The 26,722-nt window shown below is 33.6% G+C and overlaps 1 protein-coding gene across 1 annotated transcript in view; it reads left to right on the top strand.

Moving 5' to 3' along the window:
* The window catches only part of LOC108732988 (adenylate cyclase type 6), an 89,927-nt gene that overhangs the window by 43,001 nt on the left and 20,204 nt on the right, over positions 1 to 26,722 (top strand). Inside the window, exons 8-13 of the mRNA XM_025973597.1 lie at positions 8,139 to 8,231; positions 12,675 to 12,821; positions 13,520 to 13,678; positions 21,946 to 22,126; positions 24,321 to 24,521; positions 26,384 to 26,478. Of these exons, the coding sequence (XP_025829382.1) occupies positions 8,139 to 8,231; positions 12,675 to 12,821; positions 13,520 to 13,678; positions 21,946 to 22,126; positions 24,321 to 24,521; positions 26,384 to 26,478 (876 nt within the window). The remainder of the gene's footprint in view (positions 1 to 8,138; positions 8,232 to 12,674; positions 12,822 to 13,519; positions 13,679 to 21,945; positions 22,127 to 24,320; positions 24,522 to 26,383; positions 26,479 to 26,722) is intronic.

Here is a 26,722-nt window from a genome sequence, read left to right as displayed (position 1 = left end):
ATATAAAGCAGAGGATAGCGCAGGGTAGAGTCACCTTCAATAAAAAGAAGTCACTTCTATAATAATTTAAAAATTCGAAAAAAATTATTAAAAGTGTATGTTTGAACCACGGCGCTGTACGGGTGCGAAACATGGACGGTGGGCGTGGCAGAAAAGAAAAGGTTAGAAGCGTTGGAAATGTAGTGTTAATGGCGAATGATGAGGATACCATGGATAGAGAAGGTTAGAAATGAAGAGGTATTAGAAAGAATAGGAGAGATAGGTTGGTAGGACACCTAATAGAGACATAATAGAGGCAGAAACGGGAGCTAAGAGGAGTAGAAGTAGACCTAGATTAGATTACTGCCCGCAAATAGTTAAGGATGTACCATGTTCTAGTTTTAGGGAAATATGCTATGCTTTCGTTGGAGAATTAGCGAATTCACGAATACAGTTACTTAACCAAAAAGAAATCATTTGGCGTTAAAAGACTTTTTTCTTTAGTTTAATTTAGTTTCATCTCCAATTTGTATATTAGCCCTAATCCTATAGATACTTTTAAATCGCTTTCATTTAATTAGCCTCCTATTTTCGTGTTGATCGAGTTTTTTATGCTAAATTTTACAATAAACCTTTTTTCTTATGATTTTTCCGAATAAACCTGAGGATAATAGAAAATAATACTTCGTCAATAAACTCAATTCACTCGTAGTCGTTTCTTTCTAAGGAATTTGAAACGTGAAACTGCCTTATTTCAAGCCAATGTAAATATTCGAGATGAGAAGAAAAAAAATTACAAAAAGCTTGCGAATTGTCTAACTAACTAACTAACCAACCAACAATGAGATCCGACTTGAATAAAAATTTGAATGAGATCCTTAGAAAGGATTACTTTTAAGCCCTTAAGCAGTATATCCATTTTCGAAGCGGAACGGTGTTTGTTTAGAGAATTAAATAAAAAGAATTTAATACTCTACTCTCAATCATTTCTTTCGTAAAGTTTAAAATTCATAGTAGTTGTATGACCGTTCCAAAACCTATTTTGCGAATTTGGATATCAGTGAAAAAAGAAATTAAAATTTCACAGAAACAGACAAAACAATTTGTTTGTACACGTTGTTTCGTTTGTTGGTGCCAGAACCAGAAATGAAAGTGTTTTGTGTTTTTTTTTAAACAGTATAAAATGGTAAACATGTAATTTCTTTTAAAAAAGATTTATATGGTCAAAAATACCTTTTACAAACTTCACAAGTTACACAGACCGAAAAGAACAAATGAATCAGGAAAAATGACCACTCTATTGTAGGTAAGTCTAGGCATTTAAATATCTCGGAGCATATCACCAGGGTGTCCCAGTTATAATAATTAAAAAAACAACCATGGCTTCCTGACACAAAATACAACAAAAAAGTGTTATACAATTTTTCAATCCAGTGACAATTGAGCTCGCAAATCGTCTTTGTAAATTTGAACGTACAATTTGTTTCATTACGGGCCTGGATCTAGGCGACCAACGTCGCTCAGCTGATCTAGTGTGGATGTAACAAGTACCTACCGGGAAGAAGCCGAATGCACTTCCACCTTGTAAAAAAAAGGTAAAAGTGAAAAAGAAATGCGTACCTTTTTTAAAAAATGTTTAAATTGTCCGCCATTCGCTTCAATGCAACACTGACAGCGACGTACCCAGTTGCTGCGAATTTTGGCCCAGATACCGGGAATATTTCGAATTATACGATAGGCATTGGTAATGTAACTCACCACCAACTGACGGTTGAATAAGAACCCTACTAGAATGCACTATCACACTACTAATTGTCCTTATTGTAATAGTCTTTTATGAAATGACCACTAAATAAATAAACTAACACTAACAAACAAGTAAATTCCACAACAATCCAAAGCAAACTGAACAACCTGTTAGAAACTACGACATTATGTGTATTTATTCCAGTCACTTCCAGCAGTGTAATTATACGAGGTTATATCAATATTTAGCTTTTTACATTTAATGAAAACAAAATAACCAACTTGGTCCTTCTGGACACATCCTTGTATTACCCCACGTGGGGTTAATGAGCCCTGCCAGGCAAAACTAACGTTTAACACATGTGAATGGTCAAAGTAGGTCTGCATCTTGTCTCAACTTTTACAACCATAACACATACATTTGTTTTCGTACACTAGTACGTTATGTTACAAACCTTTACCAAACGCTGGGTGGTGAGGGTTGTTTGTGCACCGCTTCTAACTATTCCGTAGTCGTTAAAATTTCTTTTCTATTTAAAATAACATAATACTCGACGTCATGGGCTACATTAGGTCCACTTCAGTTTACGATCATGGGATTTTCGATTGTGATAGATACGTAGTTTTTCTAACATGTTCAGTCATCTAATGGACCTTAACGCGAGTGCATTTTCTTCGGCTGATCCGTAACTTAATACCAAACATAAACAATAACATCACCCCAAAAAGCAGCTGATTCCGACCTACTGAAGGTGAATTTTTCTACGATCAGCTGGCAATCGTAATTAATTTGCGATTGTGCAGGGCCGGCATCAAAACTGTTATAATTTTATAATTTTTTATTTTGTTTCAAAAGTCAAAAGTGTTATAACATTTTATGTTCCAAATGTCCGTAGGAATCTGTGGTATAAATATTAATTATTATGACTGGGACACCCTATATATGTGAGTAGGTATGCTAGGCAACAGTGATTTCCTGGGGTAACAAACAGATATATTTGGGATGCTGTAATTATCATTTATGTAAATTTAACCGAAATGTAAGTCTGCCTTTAACCCGGAGATTGTCAAATTAACCTTTAATGGCCCGTTTATTCGATACGAGTGGATTACATAAGGGGGAAAATAAATGACCACGAGTGCGTAAAGCTCATGAGTTCGTATAACAACGGATGATAACGGCACAACAGAATTCTCAGAAATTTAACTGAACTTATACGAAATAATAATAGCTAGACTGTAAAGTTCTCGTCAAATTATCCTCTCCATTTGTATACGTACTTGTACTTCCGCAGTGTACTTCAAATAATAATCAGTGTAATACCTCCGAAACCCTTCATCAGTGTTCATTTCATGTTTCGTATTTCACCCCGCACCGGGATTAAAACGGTAAAAGGTCATTAAACGGCGCATACGAGAAGAACAATAGCACTCGTTAATAGGTCTATGAAAAACGCAGATTTCTATTCAAAGATGGAGAGGTCACGAATCCTTGAACATCATTAGTTGAAAACAATAGCGAATTTAAGAATTTATTACGAAAACATCATAGTGGTAAGTGTTTTATCGAAACCGTCAGTATTGAATCGCATTTTTGATCTCATTGAACCTCGTCAGCACGCCACAGACAACTTAATTAACTAAGGTGGATGCGCTGGGCCATCAGTTTAGTATTATGTCAAAATAAAATTCGAAGGACTTTGTATAGTTTCTAAAAGGAGTTCACTATTAAGTCGTTATTTTCAAAATTCAATACCTTCAGATATAATACAAAAACTAAAGTAATCCAAGTTGGCATTTTTAAATGCTATTGTTTTCATCCTTTTGCCTTTTTTTATAATCAGAGGCAAATTTCCTAATTCGACTTTTCTCACTCAACACTTTTCACAGTAATAAGAATCTGTAACGCGTAGGGCTTTGAGAGGGGACATTTCCCCCATTAACTTCCCCCAAACTCTTGGATTTGCTGCTGGAATATGCCTGGAAGCAACAAATTATCAACATATATTTTTCCAAATGTATATAGTGATTATATTCTAGTAACAACTGTCATTTATTTCAAAAGAAAAATTGGTAACAATCGTTTACGGTTTGTAAATTATAAAAATATGATATAGCAGATGTGATATTATACAAGGGTGTTAAAAATACTGTGGATAGAATAGGTTAGCAATTAGGATGTATTAATAAGCGTAGGAGAATACAAGATGTTAAGAAATAGACGACATAGGTTGGAAGGACACCTTTTCAGACATGAAGGGCTAGTTAGAGACATACTAAAAGCAGAAACAGGAGTTAAGAGGTGCGGAGGCAGACCTATATTAGATTACTATTAGTAATTAGATAGAGCTTTTTCGGGAAATGCTAAGATGGACTGAAAATAGGAAAAACTAGAGAAATAATTCAAAGTGTAAAAGTTCATTTACTTTTATGATGTAACTAAATTTTCTCATGCATCAGGAATTGCCTTTTTTTTAAGCTAACGATAAGAGCATGAATTATTTCGTCAAAATATTGTAAACACCGTTGCTCTAAGTAATTATCAGTGAAGTTTAATTAAAAAAGTTTTTCGCAGTTCTTTTAAGACCTTACAATAGACGTAATTCACCCTTAATTGGAAATAACGCGGAAAGTTAAATAATTATCCCCTTGTTATTCAGCTCCAGTGCTTTCACGTTGCTAGGTCGAAAGCGAAAACCTTCTATTCTATTTTAGATAATGACTAGGTGATGTGAAGGCAATAAATTGTACCACCAGATCATATATTTGAGTGTACGATAAAAATATTTGCACTCATTGAAAAATGGATTTAGCATTTCAACAACATAAGGTCGCTAGTTCTAAGACAGGTTGGACACGCACCTCCACAGTCTCAGCTTTCCCTACCTGCCTCATTGTCCTAACATTCCACGATCGGACTCGTGAAATATTGCACCTACCCCTATTGCACTTATTGATGACATCCCCGAGTTAGTCCCCGCTCGGACATCCGAATGGGGGGCTAGTTTTCGTCTGGAGTGCTTTACCCCAGAGGACGCCATCATTTTAGTTTGGTGTGTTTTAATTGGCATATCATAATGTGGTGGTTTTCCGTTGCCTTCCACATCGCAGTATTATACATCAGAGTGCCTTACCGATCCTCGTGATCTCTGCCACCCTGACTACTGAAAGAGCTGCAGCCCTCTTTCAGGGACTTGTGTTAGTCTGGTTTCTCTTTAAGAACCCCCCCATTATGGTTGAACCTGTAGTCCGGCTCCCTAAATTATCGAAACTCGCCAGCTGATCCACCCACTCTAGTTTGTACTAGAGTTTCGTCAAGATTCAAGTCCCGTCCGATCTTTAATCTAACTATTATGCCGATATACTATGATATGATTTAGTCCTAATATTTTCTTGATGAATTTGTAATTGTACATGATAAATCCTACGAACATCCCTTATGTCAGCTTATCTAACACGTATAATGTGTGTTGGATGAAGTCAATTATTTTCGAATAATCACTTTCATCAATTTTTTCTCCTATGTGAATAATTTAAACACCTTGAAACTTTAAAAGTGTATTATACAAGAAAGAACCATGAATATTTACAATTATAACTAGTTGCTTTCAGGGAGATTGTTGCACTGAATTCTTAATATTAAAAGGATAATAATTACACCTCTGATTTCCCTACCAACTACAATTCTAACAATGGAAATACAACCGGTAACAAATACCTAAGTTATTGATATAAAGAACTATATACATATGTAAATTTAACTACCGATGGTACATTTAATTATCGGTACTTCCAAATGTACTTTTAATGGGGTGGGTTCTATTGTCCTTTTGTGTACGAACATTCCACAACCAGGTAAATATACAATCACTGACACCATGATAAGCACTGAACATCGTGTTTCTTTCAAAGTACTTCCATACAGGAACTTATAAACCTTATTAGGAATAAATTGAATAACTTACCAAGTCATCAAAAATAGCCTTTCAAAAGTCCATTCCTTCTTGTAATCTGTTTTAGGATGAACGATCTTTTCAAGCAATCCCTTACTTCCTTCTATTCTTGTTTAACTAAGAACGTGAAATCAAATACTAAATATTATATATAGGTAACAGCTAGATTTCGAAATTGTTGCAAAGTTGCCTTTTTTCGTTTTCTTTTCTTCTTACGTTGTGGATAAGGATCTTTTGATGTCTTTGTTGGCGATTTGGACAGAGAAAGAAGAGGAATTGCTATTCCCATAGCGTCCAACGGAATTGTAATTTTACCAGTATTTACGTAGGACCCAGGGTGGGTTACAACTTGGCGGTGATTTCTCGTCTGTTTTTGCACTGATGGAAAGTGATATTCGCTCGGCTGAGACGTCACTTTCCCAAAGGACTAAAGCAAATTGAAGACCAACTCGACCGCTCAGTTGCTTATACGTACGAAAATGTAAATAACTTCCACATAAAAACCTTCACGAAAATTAACGCAAAACTTTTTGTGACTTCTTGCAAAGTTAATTTACACTTTATTGAAGTACACTATGAATTTGAAAATATCTAAAAAAATAAACAATTCATATGAAAAACAATTTTGTATTGTATTATATTTACAACAAATGGTGCAGAAATCATTATGAAAAACAAATAAAACTAAAGTCTTTCGATCATAATGATTTTCTCCACCTAGAGAAGTCATTGGGCAGTAAAATGATAGTATCAAATCAGTAACCAATAATCATTTTAATCATCGTTTTAAAATGATATTAAATGCTTTACAATATGGCTAACTTTTCTAAAACATTTAATTTTTTTGATAAATCGATGATCGATTTTGCAATTTGGCATTAAAAAATGTATTTCTTTTTAAGGTCGCCATCATCTACAATCCTAAGTGCACCTTTGATAAAAACCGCATTAAACTTCTATTAATACTTTTCAACCACTGTCTTAAGATGTTTTTATGAAAAATGTCCTCATGTTCTATATTTTCATTCTCCTCTTTCCACTCCACATAAAGAGAAAACATTGAACCTAAGTCACAGACGCTTATCTGGCAATGTGACTTTAGTAAAGCAAGTTATTTAATTCCCAGGTTCCAGATTTTTCTTTTTTCTTGTTAGTTTAACACTGTTCTTAGTTGGCAGGTCGAGAAAGTTGGAGAACTTCCAAGTTTCCGTCTGTTGTATAAAGTGTAAGCACTTGGAAGGATGTTAACGAAAACTTTAGTGCAAGTTTATGCCTTTCCTCCTTTCTAGTATCAGAAAATTTTGACTGCAAAAGATTGATCAGATTTACCGTGTTCTCGGAGAAATTGTGGCTAGCTTCTCGAAAATAAGAAATTCTGTAGTTATTTTCTAAGTTTTTATAATAATAATAAGAGTTGTTCTGAATTAATTTCAATTCAATTGTCCAAGACTGGGACCTTGGTACTAGTTTTGGTCTTTCTGGTTCGGTCTTTGTCTTGGCCATGCTCAAATACTTCTAGTCTTAGTTTTGGTCTTGATATAACAATATTAATTTGAAATAATTTTTTCGATTTTTTATTGACCCACTACAAACTACCTCAAATTAATGAGGGAAAAATTGTTGCTGTTGCCACACCCCCGTCGGGAATCGAACCCGGCATCTTTGGCTTTACACACCAACGTTCTGAGCACTAAACTACGAGAAGTGACAACAGCAACCACGACCAATCGACCTACAAGGTTAATGATCCGTCGATTTTTATTATATATTCGAGAAATTTCGAACAATTAGCTTAACTTCCCATGCGTCAAAAATCTTAACTAAAATTGTACAGAGGAGAAGAAATAGAGGAACGCGGGAGGCCATTCTAGCATTAAGGGTAGCAATAGAGAAAACGATAGAAAAAGGAAAGACTGCGTACATAGGATTTGTAGATTTAGAGAAAGCCTTTGACAATGTTAAATGGGACAAGTTGTTAAATATACTTAAAAATGTAGGGATGAATTACAAAGATAGAAGAGTGATACTTAGTTCGTATAGAGAGCAACAGGCAGTTATAGAGCTGGGGATGCAACGTAGAGAAGTAAATATTAGGAAGGGAGTCAGGCAGGGATGCACACTGTCACCGCTACTTTTTAATCTATACATCGAAGACGCCATCAACATCATTAAAGACAGTACAGCTGTAGGGATAGACGTGCAAGGGCAAAAGATTAGTATGCTTAGATTTGCAGATGATATAGCAGTATTAGCATCTAGCAAGGAGGACCTAGAGATAGCTTTAAATAAAATGGAAGCGGTACTGACAAATCAGTACGAAAAAATGATTTCGAATTAATATTGCATATTAATCCAGTATTACGTAACTAACAATGTCATAGGATTTCATATATTTAATATTGATATAACAAGTTAATGTGATATTTTATTCATATTTTTAACGATTTTTGTTTGTTATAGCATACTTTTCGCCGATATTTGTGGATTTACAACACTATCGGACCAATGCACAGCTGAAGAATTGGTTAGACTTCTCAACGAATTATTTGCAAGGTAACTTAACTTTAATTTAATACGTTCTTGAAGTGTTTTTCATTTCATTATTTAATCAAGATAAGAGTAAATTCAGGAAAATTTGATTTTTCTCGAGCAAGCCATTACAATGGCTTTATTGCGAAGGAATTGAAATGAAATGGATACTGTGTTAGAAACGTATATTTAATAGAAGTAGCTAAGTTGTTTTTTATTTATACATGTCACGTATTCCAATTTTGTGGGTTTGTTGACACATTCCAGCCGATTCCTTTTTATTCGCTGTTTTTCAAAAAAAAAAAAAAGAAAAGAGATCCTTCCTCAATGTCTTGTCCTTTTGAAACGTTCTGCTTCTTGAAACTTCTCACGTTTTCAAATTATAAAATGTGCTGAGAACTTTACTGCCTTACCTCAATGGTGTATATATTGAACAAACAAATAACATAACTTAATACAAATCTTTACCCTAATTAATTTCAAAGAAAATTGTTGTTTAAGAAGACATGTAAACAGATAAATAATAAAATTTAACATCGATATTAAGTGTTACCTAATACGTGTGATACAAACGGAAGTTGTAACAATGCCTGTATTGTTAAATATTCCATAAAAGGTTTTAATAAAAATGTACAGTCCTGTTTTACCATGAATATCAATCACTTTATTCATTTTAAAAGGACGAACTGAAAGGCTTTTTCTATCTTCTTATTTCTATACCGAAGATTTTCTCGTATTACACTAAAATGTCTTTATACTAATCCGTTCAAAGTTACCCCTTTCTCGTGCGCTTGTATTTATCAACCCCATTAGAGAGTGTATTCAGTTTCGTCAAAATCGCAGTGTTCATCTATAGCATTATAGATACTCACATAAAAGCTCTTTGTAGTACAAGTCTCATCTCAATTTAAATCGTCGATCTAATGCTTATGAGCAATAACAATGCAAATGTTATTATTAAACGGAGATTTGTGATGATTGTTATTTGTTATTTAAAAATTACCAAGGAATTGTATTTCAACTATTCAAGAAATAACAAAATTAGTGTTATTAGCAATATTCAGAAGCATAAGGTGTATTTAAAGGTAAAATTAAACGGAACTAAATCTGGGTGAAATTAAAAACAAACTATGTGAAAACAACCCGAAAAGAATTAATTTTATAAATGAACACTTCCACTATAAAGTAAAAAAGTGCTTTTATATTGTCTTCTGTATAAGACGAGAAAAACACTTTTGCTTAAAATAACTTTGCGAGTAAAATTAAATTACCATTTACAATAAAATAAATTGCAGGGATGTTTTGGCAAGGTTTTGTTACACTTCTTTTAACGACAAATTGTGGTAGGTTAAAATTAAACATAGTATAATAAAAAGCGCTATGATGGTTTAACGAAGAGCTAAAGTAAAGCATAGAAAGTTGTATCGCAACGATCAGACGTATATTTTGTAAGTTAAAAGTTAATTCTTTTTAATACCAATTGGTGCGAAACGTCCAGCGCACACATAATCCTTCCTATACAATTTGATGAACGTTGAAATAAGGCTTCCTCCAACTCTCTGCTCAATACCAGATCAATAGGAAACGATACGAAGAATTCTGTGTCTTAGACGATTGGATACGGAATCTCTGGGGTAGTTTCAATTCACCTGCTTCTAACCCACATGAAAAACTCCGATTGAAATCAAGTTTTTGAGTGAAGATTTCCATTTACTTTTGACAATTCTTACTTTTCAACATTCTGATCGAGGATGGCATTGTATAAAAAATCATGTTGGGATCCAAATAAATAATCGTCCTATACCTACCCCTCAAACAGCAGTCCTAACGTTGGTGAATTATTAACAAAATTGTTTTTTTTTTTACCTGAATTCGTTCGGAATTGTATTATTTTCAACACTTAAATATAACGAAGAAAATGGAAATTAATTAATTACAACATTGGAATTCTTATACTTTGAGGAATACCTCAACCACCGGGAAAAACATCAGTTAATAGTTAATAAAACTGCTTGGAATTGTTCATTTTATAACTAAATCTAAATAATATTAGGGAGATGATGGAAATGTGTGACAGTATTATATGATACCTAGGTAGATACTGCCTTAGGTATTCAACAAACAGAATTGTTCTAGTGCTGAATGTTGTTTATTTGTTTTAAATTTCATTAAACTACACCTGTCTGTAGTTTAACTGCTGACATATAACCTACATTGTTGGAGCTGAAGACGAAGTAAATTTAATTTGCTAATGCTTGTCGTTAGTGCAGGGCATATTAATGGGAGAATATCTTTGAACCTTTCACACATATCTTTTGCTTTAATAAATCAATTCATCGTCGCTCTTAGCTATTATTAAATAACTGTGTGGCAGGTTTTCAATAAGAAACCCCTCTGTGTCGCATTTTCCTTTCAAAAGAAACTAAATTTCATTCAACTTGTCTGTTTCACGTTGTTTTACATTTATATTTAAGTAAATAAAACCATTTTGCGCTAGACGTTACCAATGGTACAATTCCCACAAAAAGTTCATAATTGAGATTCATTGTCGACCTTCGTTTTAATTTTTGTTGGTTTAGCTCCCGTTTGGAATAAAATTAAAAGTTGTATAACATAAATTAATACAACTTTGCGTGGCTAAAAGCAAATAAAAGTAAAACTGCCATGCTGTTGAACTTGCAAAATTAGGGTTGTTTAGGATTTATGGTGAGTATTAGGTGGGCATTACATAGAGTACCTATTGTGCCATCCTGTTGGCTCATTTTGTTTGTATTCAGACGGCTATTTACTTGTCTAGACATACTTATTAACTATGTATTTTGAAGCGATGTAGATATATTACATCCCTTACCGTACAGTGCTCTGAAAAGGGGTATTAAATCAACTAAAAACTAGGCACAAGTTGGCACAAAGTAGAAAATTTTACATCATGTTTTATTTAACTATTCTATTAAATATCAACCAAAATTTATTTTATATTCTTTATAAATATTTTTTTATTTCACAATTTGTTGTATTTTCCATTTTTATTCAAATAATTGCCTGTATACAGTTGTTTTAGAAAATACTACAAATGGCGCAGTAAACGCCATCTGTAGCACGATGCTACATTTTAGGTCTGTGTTCTGTCGAAGCTGCCTGCGACGCGCTGATGAGATCCAAAAAGACCGAAATCGCGATCCGCGGCTGGCAGTTTCGACAGAATACAGACCGCTTCGAATTATTTTATTTGTATACAGTTGCTTTATATTTTCTCAGTTCTCTTGCTGTTTCCACCCCTAAATTCTGCTAATTCGGTTACAGTGCTTTCTACTAACGCATCTACAAGGGTTTCATTCTACTTTGTGCTTCCCAAATTAGATATTACTGTAATTTCCTACAAATGTATACCCTTAAGCTATTTCAACACATTATTAATATAAGTATTGAGGAGTACGCAGTTGTTTCTAGTTAATAAATTATTCGATTTGGAACAATGCAATGCAAAATGATTTAACGTTTGAGCTTTTATAAAATGAGGAGTTTGTTTTTGTTTCCTTTGTTCTACATCTAATTTGTGCCCCGAAACAGGGTATCAAAACTGGTGTCGAAATGTATGACTCAAGCTTAAATAAAACATTCTCAACAAAGCCATTTTGATTAAAGAGAAAATTTTTAAACTAACTAAAAAGAACGTGTTGTGCTAGGATTAATAATGATNGCTAAATCTGAGCTATAGGGTGGGGAAGCGGCAACGTGGGACTTTTTTGTCCAAAATCCAGCATTTTTTCGTAAGAGCTTTCAACCCCTTCAGGATATCAACGTAGAAAAGGCCATTGTTTGATTGCAAAGAATGTAGGTACTCGCAGTAAACAATGCCCTGAATATTTAAAATTTGAGGTTAGACGTTCATGCTATCATAGCCTTTTTTTCCCCACTGCTGTCTACTGCTGATGTAGAAGCTCTAGATAAACACTCGTTCCCATGCCCATTTTCCCGTTTGTGAAAGATTTCAGACGGGTTTCAGCCCGATTTTATCAAAAATTTTATCACGACACGTTGCTTGTGATTTGAGTCATTTATTTTTACGATGCCTCTAAACATCTTCCTTACGAAAAACATGAATAAGACGGGAACGGAACGAGGTACCGACTTCAAACTTCTAGATTTCGCATAGAAGAAAACTTGACGGTTTCTATTTAAAATTTTCTATTAAAATTTAATATGAAGATTGGAAAAAACTTTGGCGGTTGTTGTAGAACAAACAGAATAGCTCAAAACCCCAACGCCAAAACAAGACACTGTAGTACTACAGTTCTAAAATTTAATGTTAACACTTTTATCCTCATTCGAGTTACACGTTCTTCTACAGGCAGTGTATGCCTAAGATTTCAATATACATATATCGTGAAAGAACGTATTTTTCTCTTTAGCATATATGTTTGACAGACTGTAAAATGTAAGCACATTGTTTGCCTTTCATTTCAGGTTCGATCGTCTGGCAGCTGAACATCACTGCCTCAGGATTAAGCTCCTAGGGGACTGCTATTACTGCGTCTCCGGGCTGCCCGAACCTAGACCCGATCACGCTCACTGTACCGTCGAAATGGGACTAGACATGATAGATGCGATAGCGTGAGTGTTTTTCATCAGATTTTGTCTATTTCTTTTGCCAAAACCGATGACTTCAATAGATACCTGTGCCACGGACGTGGAAAACGGATTTATAAAGGGCACACGCCATTTATTTACATCCCTTCACTTCAATTTTTTGTTTCACTTTCGCACAAGTAAATAACTCGACGAGAGTGCTGATGGAAGATCAAAGTTTTAGGGTCATTATATTATATGAAAGCAAAGAATTTAAAATAAAATAGAAGAAAGAAAAAAGGGTATTACCAACGGCTAGGAGAAATAACAAAAGTAATTTAAAATATTTGTTATGCTTCAAAAGTATCTATAGTATTTCTTCGATTTATTCAGTCTTTTTCAATAGTACCTACGCTTGTACTAAACCATTTGAAATACCATAAAACATTTTTGCTTTAATTAATACTTTAGGAATACCTTAATGAAGTGCTAATTTACATATCATTTTCACAATTTTAGTATGATCTAAAACGTGACTTTGTATGAAAAGTTTAAAGAGAACTGTTTACAGCATTCTGATGAAACTCAGAGAGATCGAAATCGCCATCGATACCTGTAGATCATTTGTTCTTTTAGGAAAAATGATAGTCTTTTTTTAGCTACTAATAAACAATCAGCGAGTAAATTTCTGTTACAGTTTGCGCTTTATTAAATTATGAATATGGATTTTGTTTTTATTGCAGCTTAGTTCGAGAAGTTATGGCAGTGAATATAAATATGAGGGTTGGAATTCATACGGGCAGGGTTCACTGTGGGGTTCTCGGGCTCAGGAAGTGGCAGTTCGACGTCTGGTCCAATGACGTAACTCTTGCCAACCACATGGAAAGTGGAGGGATCCCAGGGTAAGTTAAATTGTTTGTTCTCAAATATTTGTTAAAGTGAAACTTCCACTGTAAAGTGAAAGTGAAATATTTTATTGTATATGCCTAAATGAAGTTGGATTTATAACGTTCTCTTGTGTAAACACTAGGGGTGGATCGTATGGGAGTAATATATATAAAAGGGTATCTACACTGGGGTCGTGGTAATATCTGTTAAAATTGACTGTTTATTAATAGTTTAAGGTAATAATCTTCTGAGAAGAAAGGAAAAGATTGTAGTAGAAATAGTCACTCTAAAAGTTTTGCGTGAAAGAAAGTCCCATGGCGCAAATAAGGGAAGCGGTCCTAAAATCATTAACTTTTAGTGTGAATACGTGCTGTTGTCCTAAAAATACCGTCAACGCTTGTATTTCTGCTTTCTGCGAACGACTTCAGCATCTTTGATAGTGTTGTGAATGCTTGTGCCTTATACATTAGTTTCTGACCCTATATGAATAAATTAGCCGTTGGTATGTAAGCTCATTAGTGAACAGTGGGTCTACAAAGCATTGATAAGTACAAAGTAGTCGTACCAGCAGAAATTAACTTTTGCCCTTTTGTATATGTATGCATATAAAGTGCCATTAGACAGAATAACTAGTCGAGGGTTCTCAAAGTCAGCCACCTGCGGCTCGGGCAATTTATGTGTGTTCACCCCAGTTTTCTCGTTTCTGACAAACATAAATACAAATTTCAAAATCGTTAAAATGCAAACTCTATTCGTTTAAGCATTAAAGTATCCATATCAGTGTGGAATAGCCCTTTGGATGTATTCCAATCTGATAGTACATACAATCATACATGTCAGCTATTTTTCCAATTTCGGAGCTTTTATCTAAGTTCATACACACGGAAAAAGTTAATTTACTACTCAGTTGTAACGAACTCAATCGAAAAACAGAGCTGGTTAGTTTTTCTTTAGATATTTTGCCTTATCAGTTTCAACAAAGTATGTAGGTTTTTTTTTCGTTATTTTGTGATTGAAATCATCAAATGTAAAACCTAAAATCACGAAAATCAAAAGCTCAGCGAATGTTTGCTACTTTTCAATTATCAGGTACATGAAAAGCGCTGCCGGTATCGATCGCTTGCGGCATTCGTTCTCGATATTATAACAAACGTATCGCTTTTAATGACATCCGCCTAGTATGGCTTGGTTATAATCCCCTTTCTAAATGTTTACAGGCAAACTTCACAGTAGTTTAAATGTACGAAAGCCTATTATAAGCTTAACTACTCATGTTTGACAAGTACCTGGTTATTTCTTCTCATTCGCATTCGTTTTATTCATTGTTGAATGATAAAACGTCAGATATAACATACATATAAAGTGGGGATCATTCAACGTCGTGTCTACCTAAGATCTTTTGTGTCCCGTTCTTCATGTGACTGGAACGTCTTCGATGTGTTCTTCCACGTGATATGAATTTAATGATGCAAACAGATGACACGCAGGCAAACGGTTTACAGTCCCTTTTGGAGCATTGTCAGGCAATCTTTTTCGTTTATTTGTATCTTTTATTGTAAAGTAGGTGCAAACCCATGACGTCAAATTTATCGAATTGAAAAGGATATTTCTGAAAAAATAAAAAAATATAAAAATGTATTGAAATCACTAACTTGAACTCCAAAGCATGGGATCACACCCCAAGTTTAAAATATGTTATTTGTATTTGTACTGACATCTATTGTTATAAAGTAATATCAGGAAGTACCGAACTGACTTCCCTAATGGGGAAACCCCTGTTACAATTTTAATGTAGTTAATAAAACAATTTCTCCCTTAACGTTACTTCTCTACATACTGTTAATAGAAGTGATGATATTCGCCAGTAGATGGTATAAGTGACTTGTTGATTGCCTGCAATTTTAGGATGTGCTTATTTGTGATGTTCGGTTATTTGTAAGTTTTAACTGCGGCAATTAAGGAAGTACTTTTACGAGCCAGCACTTACTCAAGAATACTATCAAAAGTAATCAATCACATTTATTAAGGATATAGGAGTAGCCGTGCGATAATAAAACGGCTACACCTTAATTTTCTTAATTGTTGAGACCCTTTACAGAAGAGCGATGGTATCGATAGTCAATCTAATTTAATAGCCTCATAACGTAATAAAGTTCCATGAAACGACTTGTGGTTTGATACTAAATGGACTTCTATATCGAAAAATTGTCCCATACGTCTATCGTCCAACAACTTTATTTATGGTCTTCCTCTTAATTCTAACCTTCTCATAAAAAAAGTCTAATTGGTCGGCACGTCGTCAAATTATATAAATTAATTATAATTTGTATTCGTTATCTTGCCAAAATATCTGAAGAAAATTACTATCAGATTAGATTATTTTCAAACGTTTTATCGGCCGGCAGGCGGTAGTTTTAATAAATGTCTCTTATGAAAAAGTTAATCGATTCTTTAAGATATTTAAAAAGTATAAAAAACATTGATGTTATTTATTTTTAAACGCATGTATGTCCGTATTCTAATTTGACTCTAATCGTATTATTCTTGCGCCTTAATGTGGCAGAATGTCAATAAACTTTAAAGCACAGTTGTAAAGGGTGTTGCCATTTCTCTGGACTTTCCCACTGTTCAAGCGGCCTGTGTAATAGTTATGAACTTAGAAATTCAATGGTGGTGCCAAAAATAAAAGCAATATCTGAACGACGATGTTCTCTGTAATGTAAGTCACTATCTATTATAAATCGTACTTTCACTTACCAGTGTGGTTCTTATTTTTTATTCCCTTCTGAGCGTTCTACTTTCATTTCTTTTGTGCCACGTTAAAGGGCATGTACTATACGTTCGTATCTTTTATTAGAGTGTCGTAAGTGTCGGATTAGTATGCATTTTGCATATGTAAGCCTGTATATGTACATGCATTTACCAAGTAAATTGCATTGTGAACTCTCAATTGTCATGACTGATTACTATTGTTCTGGACGGACTCCCTTAAGGGCTCTCAATTTCCTATATGGGAATTAATATATTGCTAGATAACAAAACTATTCCCTAACATACGATGACAATTGTAGTACCTACAGGTACATATTCGTACGTACATACGTGTTATGTATTAAGATTATTTCTCATAGATGAAGCGAAAGGATAATACAGGATTAATATTGGCAACATTATACGATTGCGCCTAAAAACAGTTTCAGGGCGTAGTAGGAGATAAATTTGAAGGCAGAGAACTTGGTATAAGTTTATCGCTTCATGAGCTGACCGAATTTTCGAAAGACAAAGAACCTCGAAGCGAGTTTTCACCGGAAATTTGCATTTCGTGACTGGCTCTTTAAAGATTCGGAGGATTAGATGTCAGATAAACTGGTGCAACTTCTAATCAACAAAATCACGCCAACAAATAACCTTTCAAATGAACGAATTTGCGTGCTCGGCAGTTCTAATTTAACTTATCATATTTCAAATCGTTCTATCATTGCAAGGTAAACTTACATGTTATTACTCTGTCAGGAATGCGTCGATTTATGGCGAAGAAAAAGCCAAATATTCAGTTCTCGGTAGTAATCTATGTAATATAGTCTTTGTTATAGTTTGAATTATTGGATAGTCCAATAAGAGTTTAGAAAATGAAAGAAATTTTGAAAATTTTAAAATTATAGTGAAAACCATTTTTTCTTCAAATTTTCTTTACTATCTTAATGACAGCGATTAGTTGCTAAAATGAGTCTGATAGTAAGCTATTAGCAATTATGTTAGAGTTTGAAATAAAATTACATCAAACTGCTGTTGTACTTTTTAATTTATAAAAACACTGGTGCGGCAATTTTTTATGATTTGCTTCCTAGTTCGTAAGAATGAAATTAAATAGGATAAAGTTATCCTTTTTCGCTGATTTTCAACGAGACGGTCGACAGTCCGTAAGATTACAACAAACTACCTATTAAACTGTTTACAATCGGTTTGATTTTTCATGGCGATTAAACAGTAGAATGTTCGGCTGGTAATCGGTAATTTATTCAAGCGGAATCGTTTTTCACTGCTGCCACGATTTTCGATCCATTAAGTAAATCTCCTCGTTTGAAAAAGCAGAGCGAGGCTCATCTCTTGCATATACGTGTTTCCTCTTCGTAAACCCATCGTTTGTGTCAAACAGACAATTTGCTCTGCTTTCAGATAAAGCTCGCTTATTAAGCAGGTAGACATTTGGAATTATTTATTTTCGGTCTTCTTTTTTTTTTTTAGTTCCGGTGGAAATTGAAAATTCTTTTTCCAATCGATTACAAATGAGCTCGATCTGCTTGAGAATACGACTTTAGCGCATCTTCAGTTTTAGACAGCGTATTTTATCTTGACCTGAAACCATCAAGTAAATGCGACGTTAAATGAAAATAAATGGAAGCAAAATAAAAATATTGCTATGCGAGGTTACCTCCCTTATGTACAAGCTAATTAAAAAATGTGTCCTACATCAATATTGCCTTTGAGAAAGGGGGTTTTGCTTAAGTTAGTTGCAATTACCATGATCCTTAATAAAGATAATTTTCGAAGTTATTGGTTTCTAATCATATAAGATACCATACCTTCTTTTTCTTGAGTATTTACCATATGTTCCTGATAATTATAGCAATTGGAAGTTCTTGAAAGTTTTGTATAATATTTTACAATCATGACAGTTTCCTTCTTCCTGTTTCCCTCTTTCATCCCTCGGTCTTACCCTGAAGGATAAGGAGCTTAAATTCTTAGCATACTTATCATCAAATATCTCAAATAGGATATTTATCTTCGCTTTATGACTTTAAAGAGATCACGATCTGCTAATTGTGATCTGTGGAGGTCTTGTTTATTTCTTCTAGTCCATCAGGGCTCTACAGCATGGAACAGAACAGACCAAACGTAACATTTAGCAGTCCTACAACTGAGTTTAAAGTTTAGATTCTTGTTTGTGAGGAATTTTGTGGAATGTTAATCTTGTATGTTCTTTCCTGCTTCTGATGTCCAATTTTGATTCGACGTATATTCTAAATATTTAAATAGTAACTGATCTGATCTTTAGCAATCTACATAGAAATATGTGCGGGGTTTGATTTAGTGAACTTTAGCTTCGACCCCTTTTATTTTTCTTGAATGCGTTGTTGATAGGATGACTTATAGTTTTTTTATCTACTTGATCATAATAAACCTCTGCGTTGATGGAATCACTTCTTTAGTGTTATTGTCCAACTTTGTTTACGTTCAATTGATTGTCAATTGCATATTAAAGGAAGTATTGTTTTGATCGATTTAAGTCATTTGATGTGAGATGTGGTTAGAAACCAATGGGTTATTTGTCTTTGAAATCGTCCATATATTTTATCTATCACTCTTTGTACTTACTCCTTGAATCTTTCGTAGTCCTTATAAAGCCTTGCACCAAAATGACAAATTTCGGTTTTGATTTTTTAAGAAAACGCTCTTTTGCCGGCACCCTGGCTTTGATCCACTTATAATCTTGAAATAAGAGGAAGAATTGTTCTACCAATTATCTTGAAATAAGAGAAAGAGTTGTTCTACCATTTTAAATTTTCAACAAATCCTAAAGTATTTTCGCAATTTTGCAAGTATTAAATGGGCAAGCATCCTTCTAAATATTAATTATAATTCAAGTTTTAAAACTTCAAAATACATTCAATTTATTAAGTTTAGGTATTTTAATCCTCATTTTAGTTGATCATAATTATAAGAACGATCGGCTTAGATAATGATAAAACTGTTAAGCAGTTTATTTATGGATTGAACGAACGAGGCAACAGGGGGCGCCTTCTATTCCGTGGAAGTATTTGTAATTAACAAAATTAATTAAAACTTTTCCGACTGCCTCCGTTACCTACTGATGATTGTCAAAGATTTGTTTTGAAACGTTCAATATTTCAAACACTACAGTTGAAATACAATAGACTTCCTAAAGATAATTAATACCTACTATTCTAATATTTGGTCTTTGACAAATTATTTCGTTTCTGTAAATTATATAAATTATTTTAGGATTCATTCTAAAAATGTAAAAAAAAACCTTGTTGTGGAACATGGTTGACCACGTCTGTTTTTAAAGTTCATTTCAATTGTAAATCAAGTCCACATCGCGGACACGAAAGTTAATGGTGGGATAGCTACAGACTTGATGATATCCATAACGAAATTGCCACATTTGTTACTGTTACAAAATTTTAATTAATACGTGTATTTATAATAGCAATTCAGCAACTGGGAAGTAGTGTTTACGTAGCTCGAAAGGTACTTTCAAATTAATTTCTTGTTTTAATTATACAAGTTCTTACAAAATTAATGTAATTAAATTCTAATGAAATAGTATTTTTTTACGTCTGTTTTATAACCAAAATATTTGTGTTGGGCAAAAACATTAAACACTTACTCAGAATTTAATGATTACTTTAATTTACCCCAAAGCTATATATAAACATTTATTAGGAAATTAATTTGAATTTCAAAAGGACAACCGAAGGCAAATCGAGTGACACCTTATTAATTTGTATTTTGATGTTTTGCAACACTTAATAAATTTATTTACAATTTTATATAAATAAGTACTGTGGAGTAAATTATTTGTCACCGCCTTTCCCAGCCATGAAAACGTTACCCTTTCTAGCTTTTTGAAGTTATGAAGTTCAGGACCGTCGCTATAGTGACCTTGACCTTGTTCTGCATCGCCATGATGAGTACCTTTGAGGTGGGACTTCATTTTTGGAAAGAAATAAAAATCGTATAGGGCTAAATCTGAGCTATAGGGTGGGGAAGCGGCAACGTGGGACTTTTTTGTCCAAAATCCAGCATTTTTTCGTAAGAGCTTTCAACCCCTTCAGGATATCAACGTAGAAAAGGCCATTGTTTGATTGCAAAGAATGTAGGTACTCGCAGTAAACAATGCCCTGAATATTTAAAATTTGAGGTTAGACGTTCATGCTATCATAGCCTTTTTTTCCCCACTGCTGTCTACTGCTGATGTAGAAGCTCTAGATAAACACTCGTTCCCATGCCCATTTTCCCGTTTGTGAAAGATTTCAGACGGGTTTCAGCCCGATTTTATCAAAAATTCTATCACGACACGTTGCTTGTGATTTGAGTCATTTATTTTTACGATGCCTCTAAACATCTTGCTTACGAAAAACATGAATAAGACAGGAACGGAACGAGGTACCGACTTCAAACTTCTACAAGTAGACCCTAAGGTCTGCCTCCCGCACATAAGAAGGATCATAATATTTCAAACTACCTGTACAGCATAGATACATGTACATACGTACATACANTACAGTAAAAGTTTCTTATTCACAGTTTCCTTATTCGCGAGTGAAAAAATTGCAACCCAGTTCCTGTATTCGCGGCTAAAAATTTCATTATTGGCGGATGCAATCGGTGAACAGAAAAGGATTCGGTGTCATTTATTAAGGGGATTGACCGCAATAAACCGCTCGTGCCTAGTGTGAATTTTTCCGAAAACATGGGTTTCTATTCTAAACATTGTGATTTAACGCTGCCAGATAAATAGGTGATTTTTTGTATGGTAACGAATAAAGGTTCACACTAACTCGGTACGTTTTTGGTTTTCAGTATTATCGTCATTAAAAGCTTTTACAAGTGCTTAAAGTTGATGCTTCGTAGGACACGTATTTTCAATAGAAATTAAAAAATTAAAAATGACCTTCGACAGGCTTTAGACCAAAGCTTTATCTATCTTACTACAAAATTTCAAACTTCTGTTTCAAACATTAATTTCATGATATCTAGAACCGATAAGCATGTTTTTGCTATACGGCGCATCTACTACTTAATACCCTCATGTATCAGCATCTTTTGAGCATGTACTGTTGGTATTTGCCGAGGCGACTTTATAAAAGATGTAATCGAGTGAACCAATACAAAATTCAAAACAAGAAAAGATCACTAAATTTTTTAAACCCTTGTTTAAAGCTGATTATCCATATCCACGGTTTCTGTATTCGCGGCATATTTATGGAACGTATACCCCGCGAATAAAGACCTTTTACTGTACTTACAAAATGAAAATTAGCTCCCACCATGCACAGGAATGTAGGTATTATATACTAACTAATTAATACGACGGTTAAAATTTAAAACGAATTTTCACGGTTTAAGTAAATGTCAAACGCTAAATCATTTATGTGCTGCTTGCGTAAGCTGGAAAGGCTGGGAAAGAGAATGCAGAAGCGGGTTAAATATAGACCAGCTTTCATATTGCACCTACAGCTAATAATGTTTCCAGGAGAGTACACATTACGGAGGAGACGTTGCGTTGCCTGAACGGGGACTACGAAGTAGAGCCTGGAAATGGGGGAGAACGCAACATCTACCTAAAAGATCATTCCATTGAAACTTATTTAATAGTCCCACAGGACTCATACAGGGTGGTAAGTACACAATATTGTTTCAGCATCCAAACAAAAGCCTTCACAATTTAGGTGAATTTACATCCCGTAGGGTAGATCGGAATTAAAACCCGAGAAGGGATATGAAAAAACGTTGGGTGCACTCAATAAAAAGGATACAAATAAGTCCTAACAAGGATATAAATAAGTCTTTGCGTACATGTATAGTTATGATGTATGAATTATTCATTTTTCAGCATTAATTGACGATAATTTGATTATTTTTTATAAGTATTTAGAATGCAATATTAATTTCTCTATTTTAAAAATTAGAAGGAAATTTTCTGTTATGTTTTATCATAATTTCAATTAGTATATTTTCATTAAGATTAATATTTGTTCGATTTTATTTTTTGGAATTTTTTGGTGGTTTCTTATTCCGTAGCATTTCCATTAATGAAAGGAAATGTTATTTACGGAAAATGAATATATTTACGTTTCAGTGCAGTAAATCAAGCGAAAGCACTTTGATGGCTAATAAAATGAAGATTTATAGGCTACGAAATGGACATAATTATTTCCACAGTCGTAAACCATTTCATGGTTGCTGACATTGTGAAGTTTATTGCCACAGTGATCCCTTCTGACAGTACTCACGATTTTGGGGAAACTTTGCCAAAAAAGAAAAGAAANGTGTCTGTAGTAATGTATCATTATGAGAAATTGTGGTTGTTTTTAACCCAAGTCTCTGATATGAAAAACCTCTTGTGTCTGTAGTAGTGTATCATTATGAGAAATTGTGGTTGTTTTTAACCCAAGTCTCTGATATGAAAAACCTCTTGTGTCTGTAGCAGTGTATCATTATGAGAAAATGTGGTTGTTTTTCACCCAAGTCTCCTCAAGTGAAAGACCTCTGGGGTCTGTAGCAAAGAATCATTAGCAGAAACTAATGAAAGGTCTTTCGTGTTTGTAGCAATGTATCAATAATCTGTAGATCAAACAAAGGAATTTTGAGCAATTTAGGTATAGGGGAAAAGAAACGGAAATCTAAACGCAACCAAAAGATACGTCCTCCTTCTTAAATTTGGTACGGTCGGTTTGATGTCGATTCAGTACAGAAAACCATTTTTTTGTATAATTTTTGAAGCTTGATTCATTCGGGTTCGTGCTCAAAGATATATTCTCCTTAATGTAAAAATAGTAGAAAACAAAACAAATACCCATTTTATCTTCAAAAGAAAATGATAAAAGTGTGTCTGAGACCCTATATGCGCCTGTATTTTTAAGAAATTGTTTATAGGTCGACCTAAACTTATAGTTAAAAAAGATTCATAAAAATTTAACGGATATGGGGCAAAACTACCTTTGCAAAAAGAAGGCAATTTTTTTATGATCTCTATCTTTTGCTTCTCGTCCATGAATAATACCTTATTGCTTTTTATTTATTCAGTTTCTTTTATTGGTTTTTTGTTTCTTCGATGGAGTTTTTACGGTACATAGAAGTGTACAATACAATTATTCTCTGTCTCAGACGATTTCACTTCCATATTAAGGTTGAAAGGAAAGATGTATGTGCGATCAAAAAAAAAATCAGTCGATGGAAAAGCGTTGAAAACTTGAAAATCACTTTAATATCTAATGCGATTATTCCTATCTGTTACATCGAGGGCTATTCATTAATATTAATTGGTTATTCCTGCATACATTTTGCATTATTCATAGGGCGAATGCATCAATCACCGATACATCAGGGTATCAGTTCCGTTATTGGAGAATTATGCTAATTTTATCGATTTTATAGATGTATGGTGTGGAAAAACGGGAAAATTAATTTCAACTTCATACAGAATTTTCATCTACCTGTAAAACGCTTTAAAATAATGTTATTATTCTCTGTAACATTTCGAAATTTATTTTCACTCTTCTTTTGCAATTTTATATTTTATTTCGTATCTTATTTGAGTTAATTTGACCTTGCGGATGAGAATTTAATTAAATTTTAAGTGTACAGAATATCAGTAAACATTTTCGAGCACTTAAACGTTTATTTTTCAGAGCATTGGCGGTACTCTGCACAAAATTTCCAGGGCTATTCACGGAAACAGAAATAACGCTCAAATTTTATCTACTTTTGTAATCTTCCTAGTATTCTGTATTAAAGTGTAGATTATAGAAATGAAAATGTCTACAAAATTAAAATGTGTTATGTAACATTCTTGAGATAGGATAAGTTGAAATACTAACATAAGTTGCTGGTTTTTGATAACATTACCTAAATGGCACAAAATATCATTCTTTATTTAGTTTGACGACGAGGTTGGGTTTGGGTGAAGCAGCAGATGAAAAAAATCCTGAAGACGAGGTGAACGAGTACTTAATGAAAGCGATCGACGCTCGAAGTATCGATCGACTGCGATCTGAACACTGTCGACCCCTTTTGTTAACATTTAGAGAAGCAGATAAGGAAACAAAGGTAATCCTTAATTAATTAGTTTCTTAATATTTTAAGATGATATTCCTTAAAAGTTTTCGAAGCATAATATGAAATTGATTAGGTAATCTGCAAAATGCGTATATATAATGAGAAAGAAAATTGGAGCAAATATTCCATGTACAATATTAAGGAGTGGAACCTGGGTAGGGTATTTTCAAAATTCAATTTTTAAGTGGCTAAAACGAGGGGTTCAAAAACAATTAGATGTAGTTTTGATAAATAAGGTAATAAAAAGCTATCGTTGGTTTCCACTGCTATAATATTAACATTGAGCTACTTCATTAAAAAAAATTAATAAAACCGCGACGATTGGCTTTACTGGTAGTTTCATTATGATTTTGAAACTATATTCCCGAAGAAACGTAAATTCTGAAATTACTTCAAATCCACATTCAAGAACTATTGATTTATTGAGAATACCTGCGGCGAGCTGATGGGATCTACTTAACATAAAATCAAATAGATCCGATAGAAGTTTTATTTTTGAACTTGCATTTCGTACAACAACTTTACAGAAATAGACACAAACAAATTCGAAGGAATTTCGTAAAAGAAATAATACAGTTGATGCTGGTCCATATAAGACAGTTTTCTTCTTAAAATGTGGTATTTTTGTAAGGGCAAAGTAAAATGGATTGCAAAGTGTCAGAACTATTTATTTCACTTGCGCGTTTACAATCGCAATTCGATTCGTCAACGTGCCAGATTTTCTAAAAATATATTCTCATTTGCACCGCTTCCTTAAATTGTACAAACATTTATCATTAGAGTGTATACAGATATGCAGTTTGCACTCCTGCAAATGATCTCGGTCTATTTACTGATGCTGTCAGTTCCTGTATAAGTATTTTTTCACCCGTGTAAACAGATAGAAAAGGGCAAAGGTACGAACATATCGGTAACTAACCGATTCAAAAAGGTTTTGTATTTCTTATTTCTTCTTAAGTTATGGTATATTTACTCTGAAATTGTTGTACTTAATCAAAAGTCTTTGTTTAATTTTAGAAATATTTTAAACGTTTCCTTCGCCCTTAGCTACAGTACCTCTCGTTATATTTTTTTTTGTTTTTCTGAAGCACGGCAGAGTGCAATTAGGGTAACTGCTTTCGGTAGCTTTACCCTAACACTCACGTTTCTAATATATTCCAAACGACTTCCCATCGCTTACAGCGTAAAATTAATGTTGGAAAGGTAATTTAGAAGTAAAATAAGGTCAATTAAGTAAGGAGAAACCCATTACATGCATTTTTAAACGGTAATGCCCAACTTAACATTCTTCACCCCTAATTCACTTTTCAGAATTCCTTTACCAGCTCTTCACGAAGTAAATACAAAAAGTAATTCTAACACAATAGCTAATTTAACAAATTATATCACCTTGAACTAATTACGTGCCTGGCTGTAAATTAATTTAAATTAGGCTATTGCTGTTCCAATTTCTTAGTTAAAATATCTTTCGAACTTATTGGTTCCCATTAGCACGCCAGAAGCCGTTTCGAAAAATCATCGACGAAACTTTCTAAAGCCGATGCAATATCAAATCATTAGCAATATACCGCTACCTAGTGATATTTACTGCTAATTATAGCATTTCAAATGTTTGATAAGGGCATTACGAAAAGGTATTTACTTTTGACAATTTGTGATACTCATAGATTTCCTTGATCGTGTTAATTAATTTTGTATTGTGCTTCTCGCGTTTCATGTGTTCTATCTATTGAAGTTTTAGTTGTATTCTATCTAATGTGTTATAAGAATTATAATAGTTAGAGATAAAATAGAAACTTTGCTTGTATACCTATACTGTCGCTCCTGTTACAGACTCATCGTTTTATTTTCAGTATGCAAAGGAGAGAGATAGAATGCTTAAATTGTATTTTTTATGCTCCATCGTATGTTTTGTGACTATTTTAACAACTGAACTTATACATGAAAGGTAAGTCATGTCTTTTTGAAAATATAATGTTTCTCATCGAACGTGTGTTTAAATGGGATTTTATTAATTCTATGATAATTTTGAATTGAGATACAGTACTACTTAAGTAATAAAAACTGAATTTTATAAATTATACCGAAACTGAAAACTAGTATTCAATAGCGTCAATTTTTTTGTAAAATACTACAAAATAATCAGATTTGGAATCTTTTCTCAATTTTTACTTATTTTTTTATTTGAAGAA

Source organism: Agrilus planipennis, unplaced genomic scaffold, assembly GCF_000699045.2.
Source record: "Agrilus planipennis isolate EAB-ADULT unplaced genomic scaffold, Apla_2.0 scaffold51, whole genome shotgun sequence".
NCBI lineage: Eukaryota > Metazoa > Arthropoda > Insecta > Coleoptera > Buprestidae > Agrilus > Agrilus planipennis.
The sequence above is the reverse complement of the archived record's forward strand: the minus strand, read 5'-3'. Positions and strand labels throughout refer to the sequence as shown.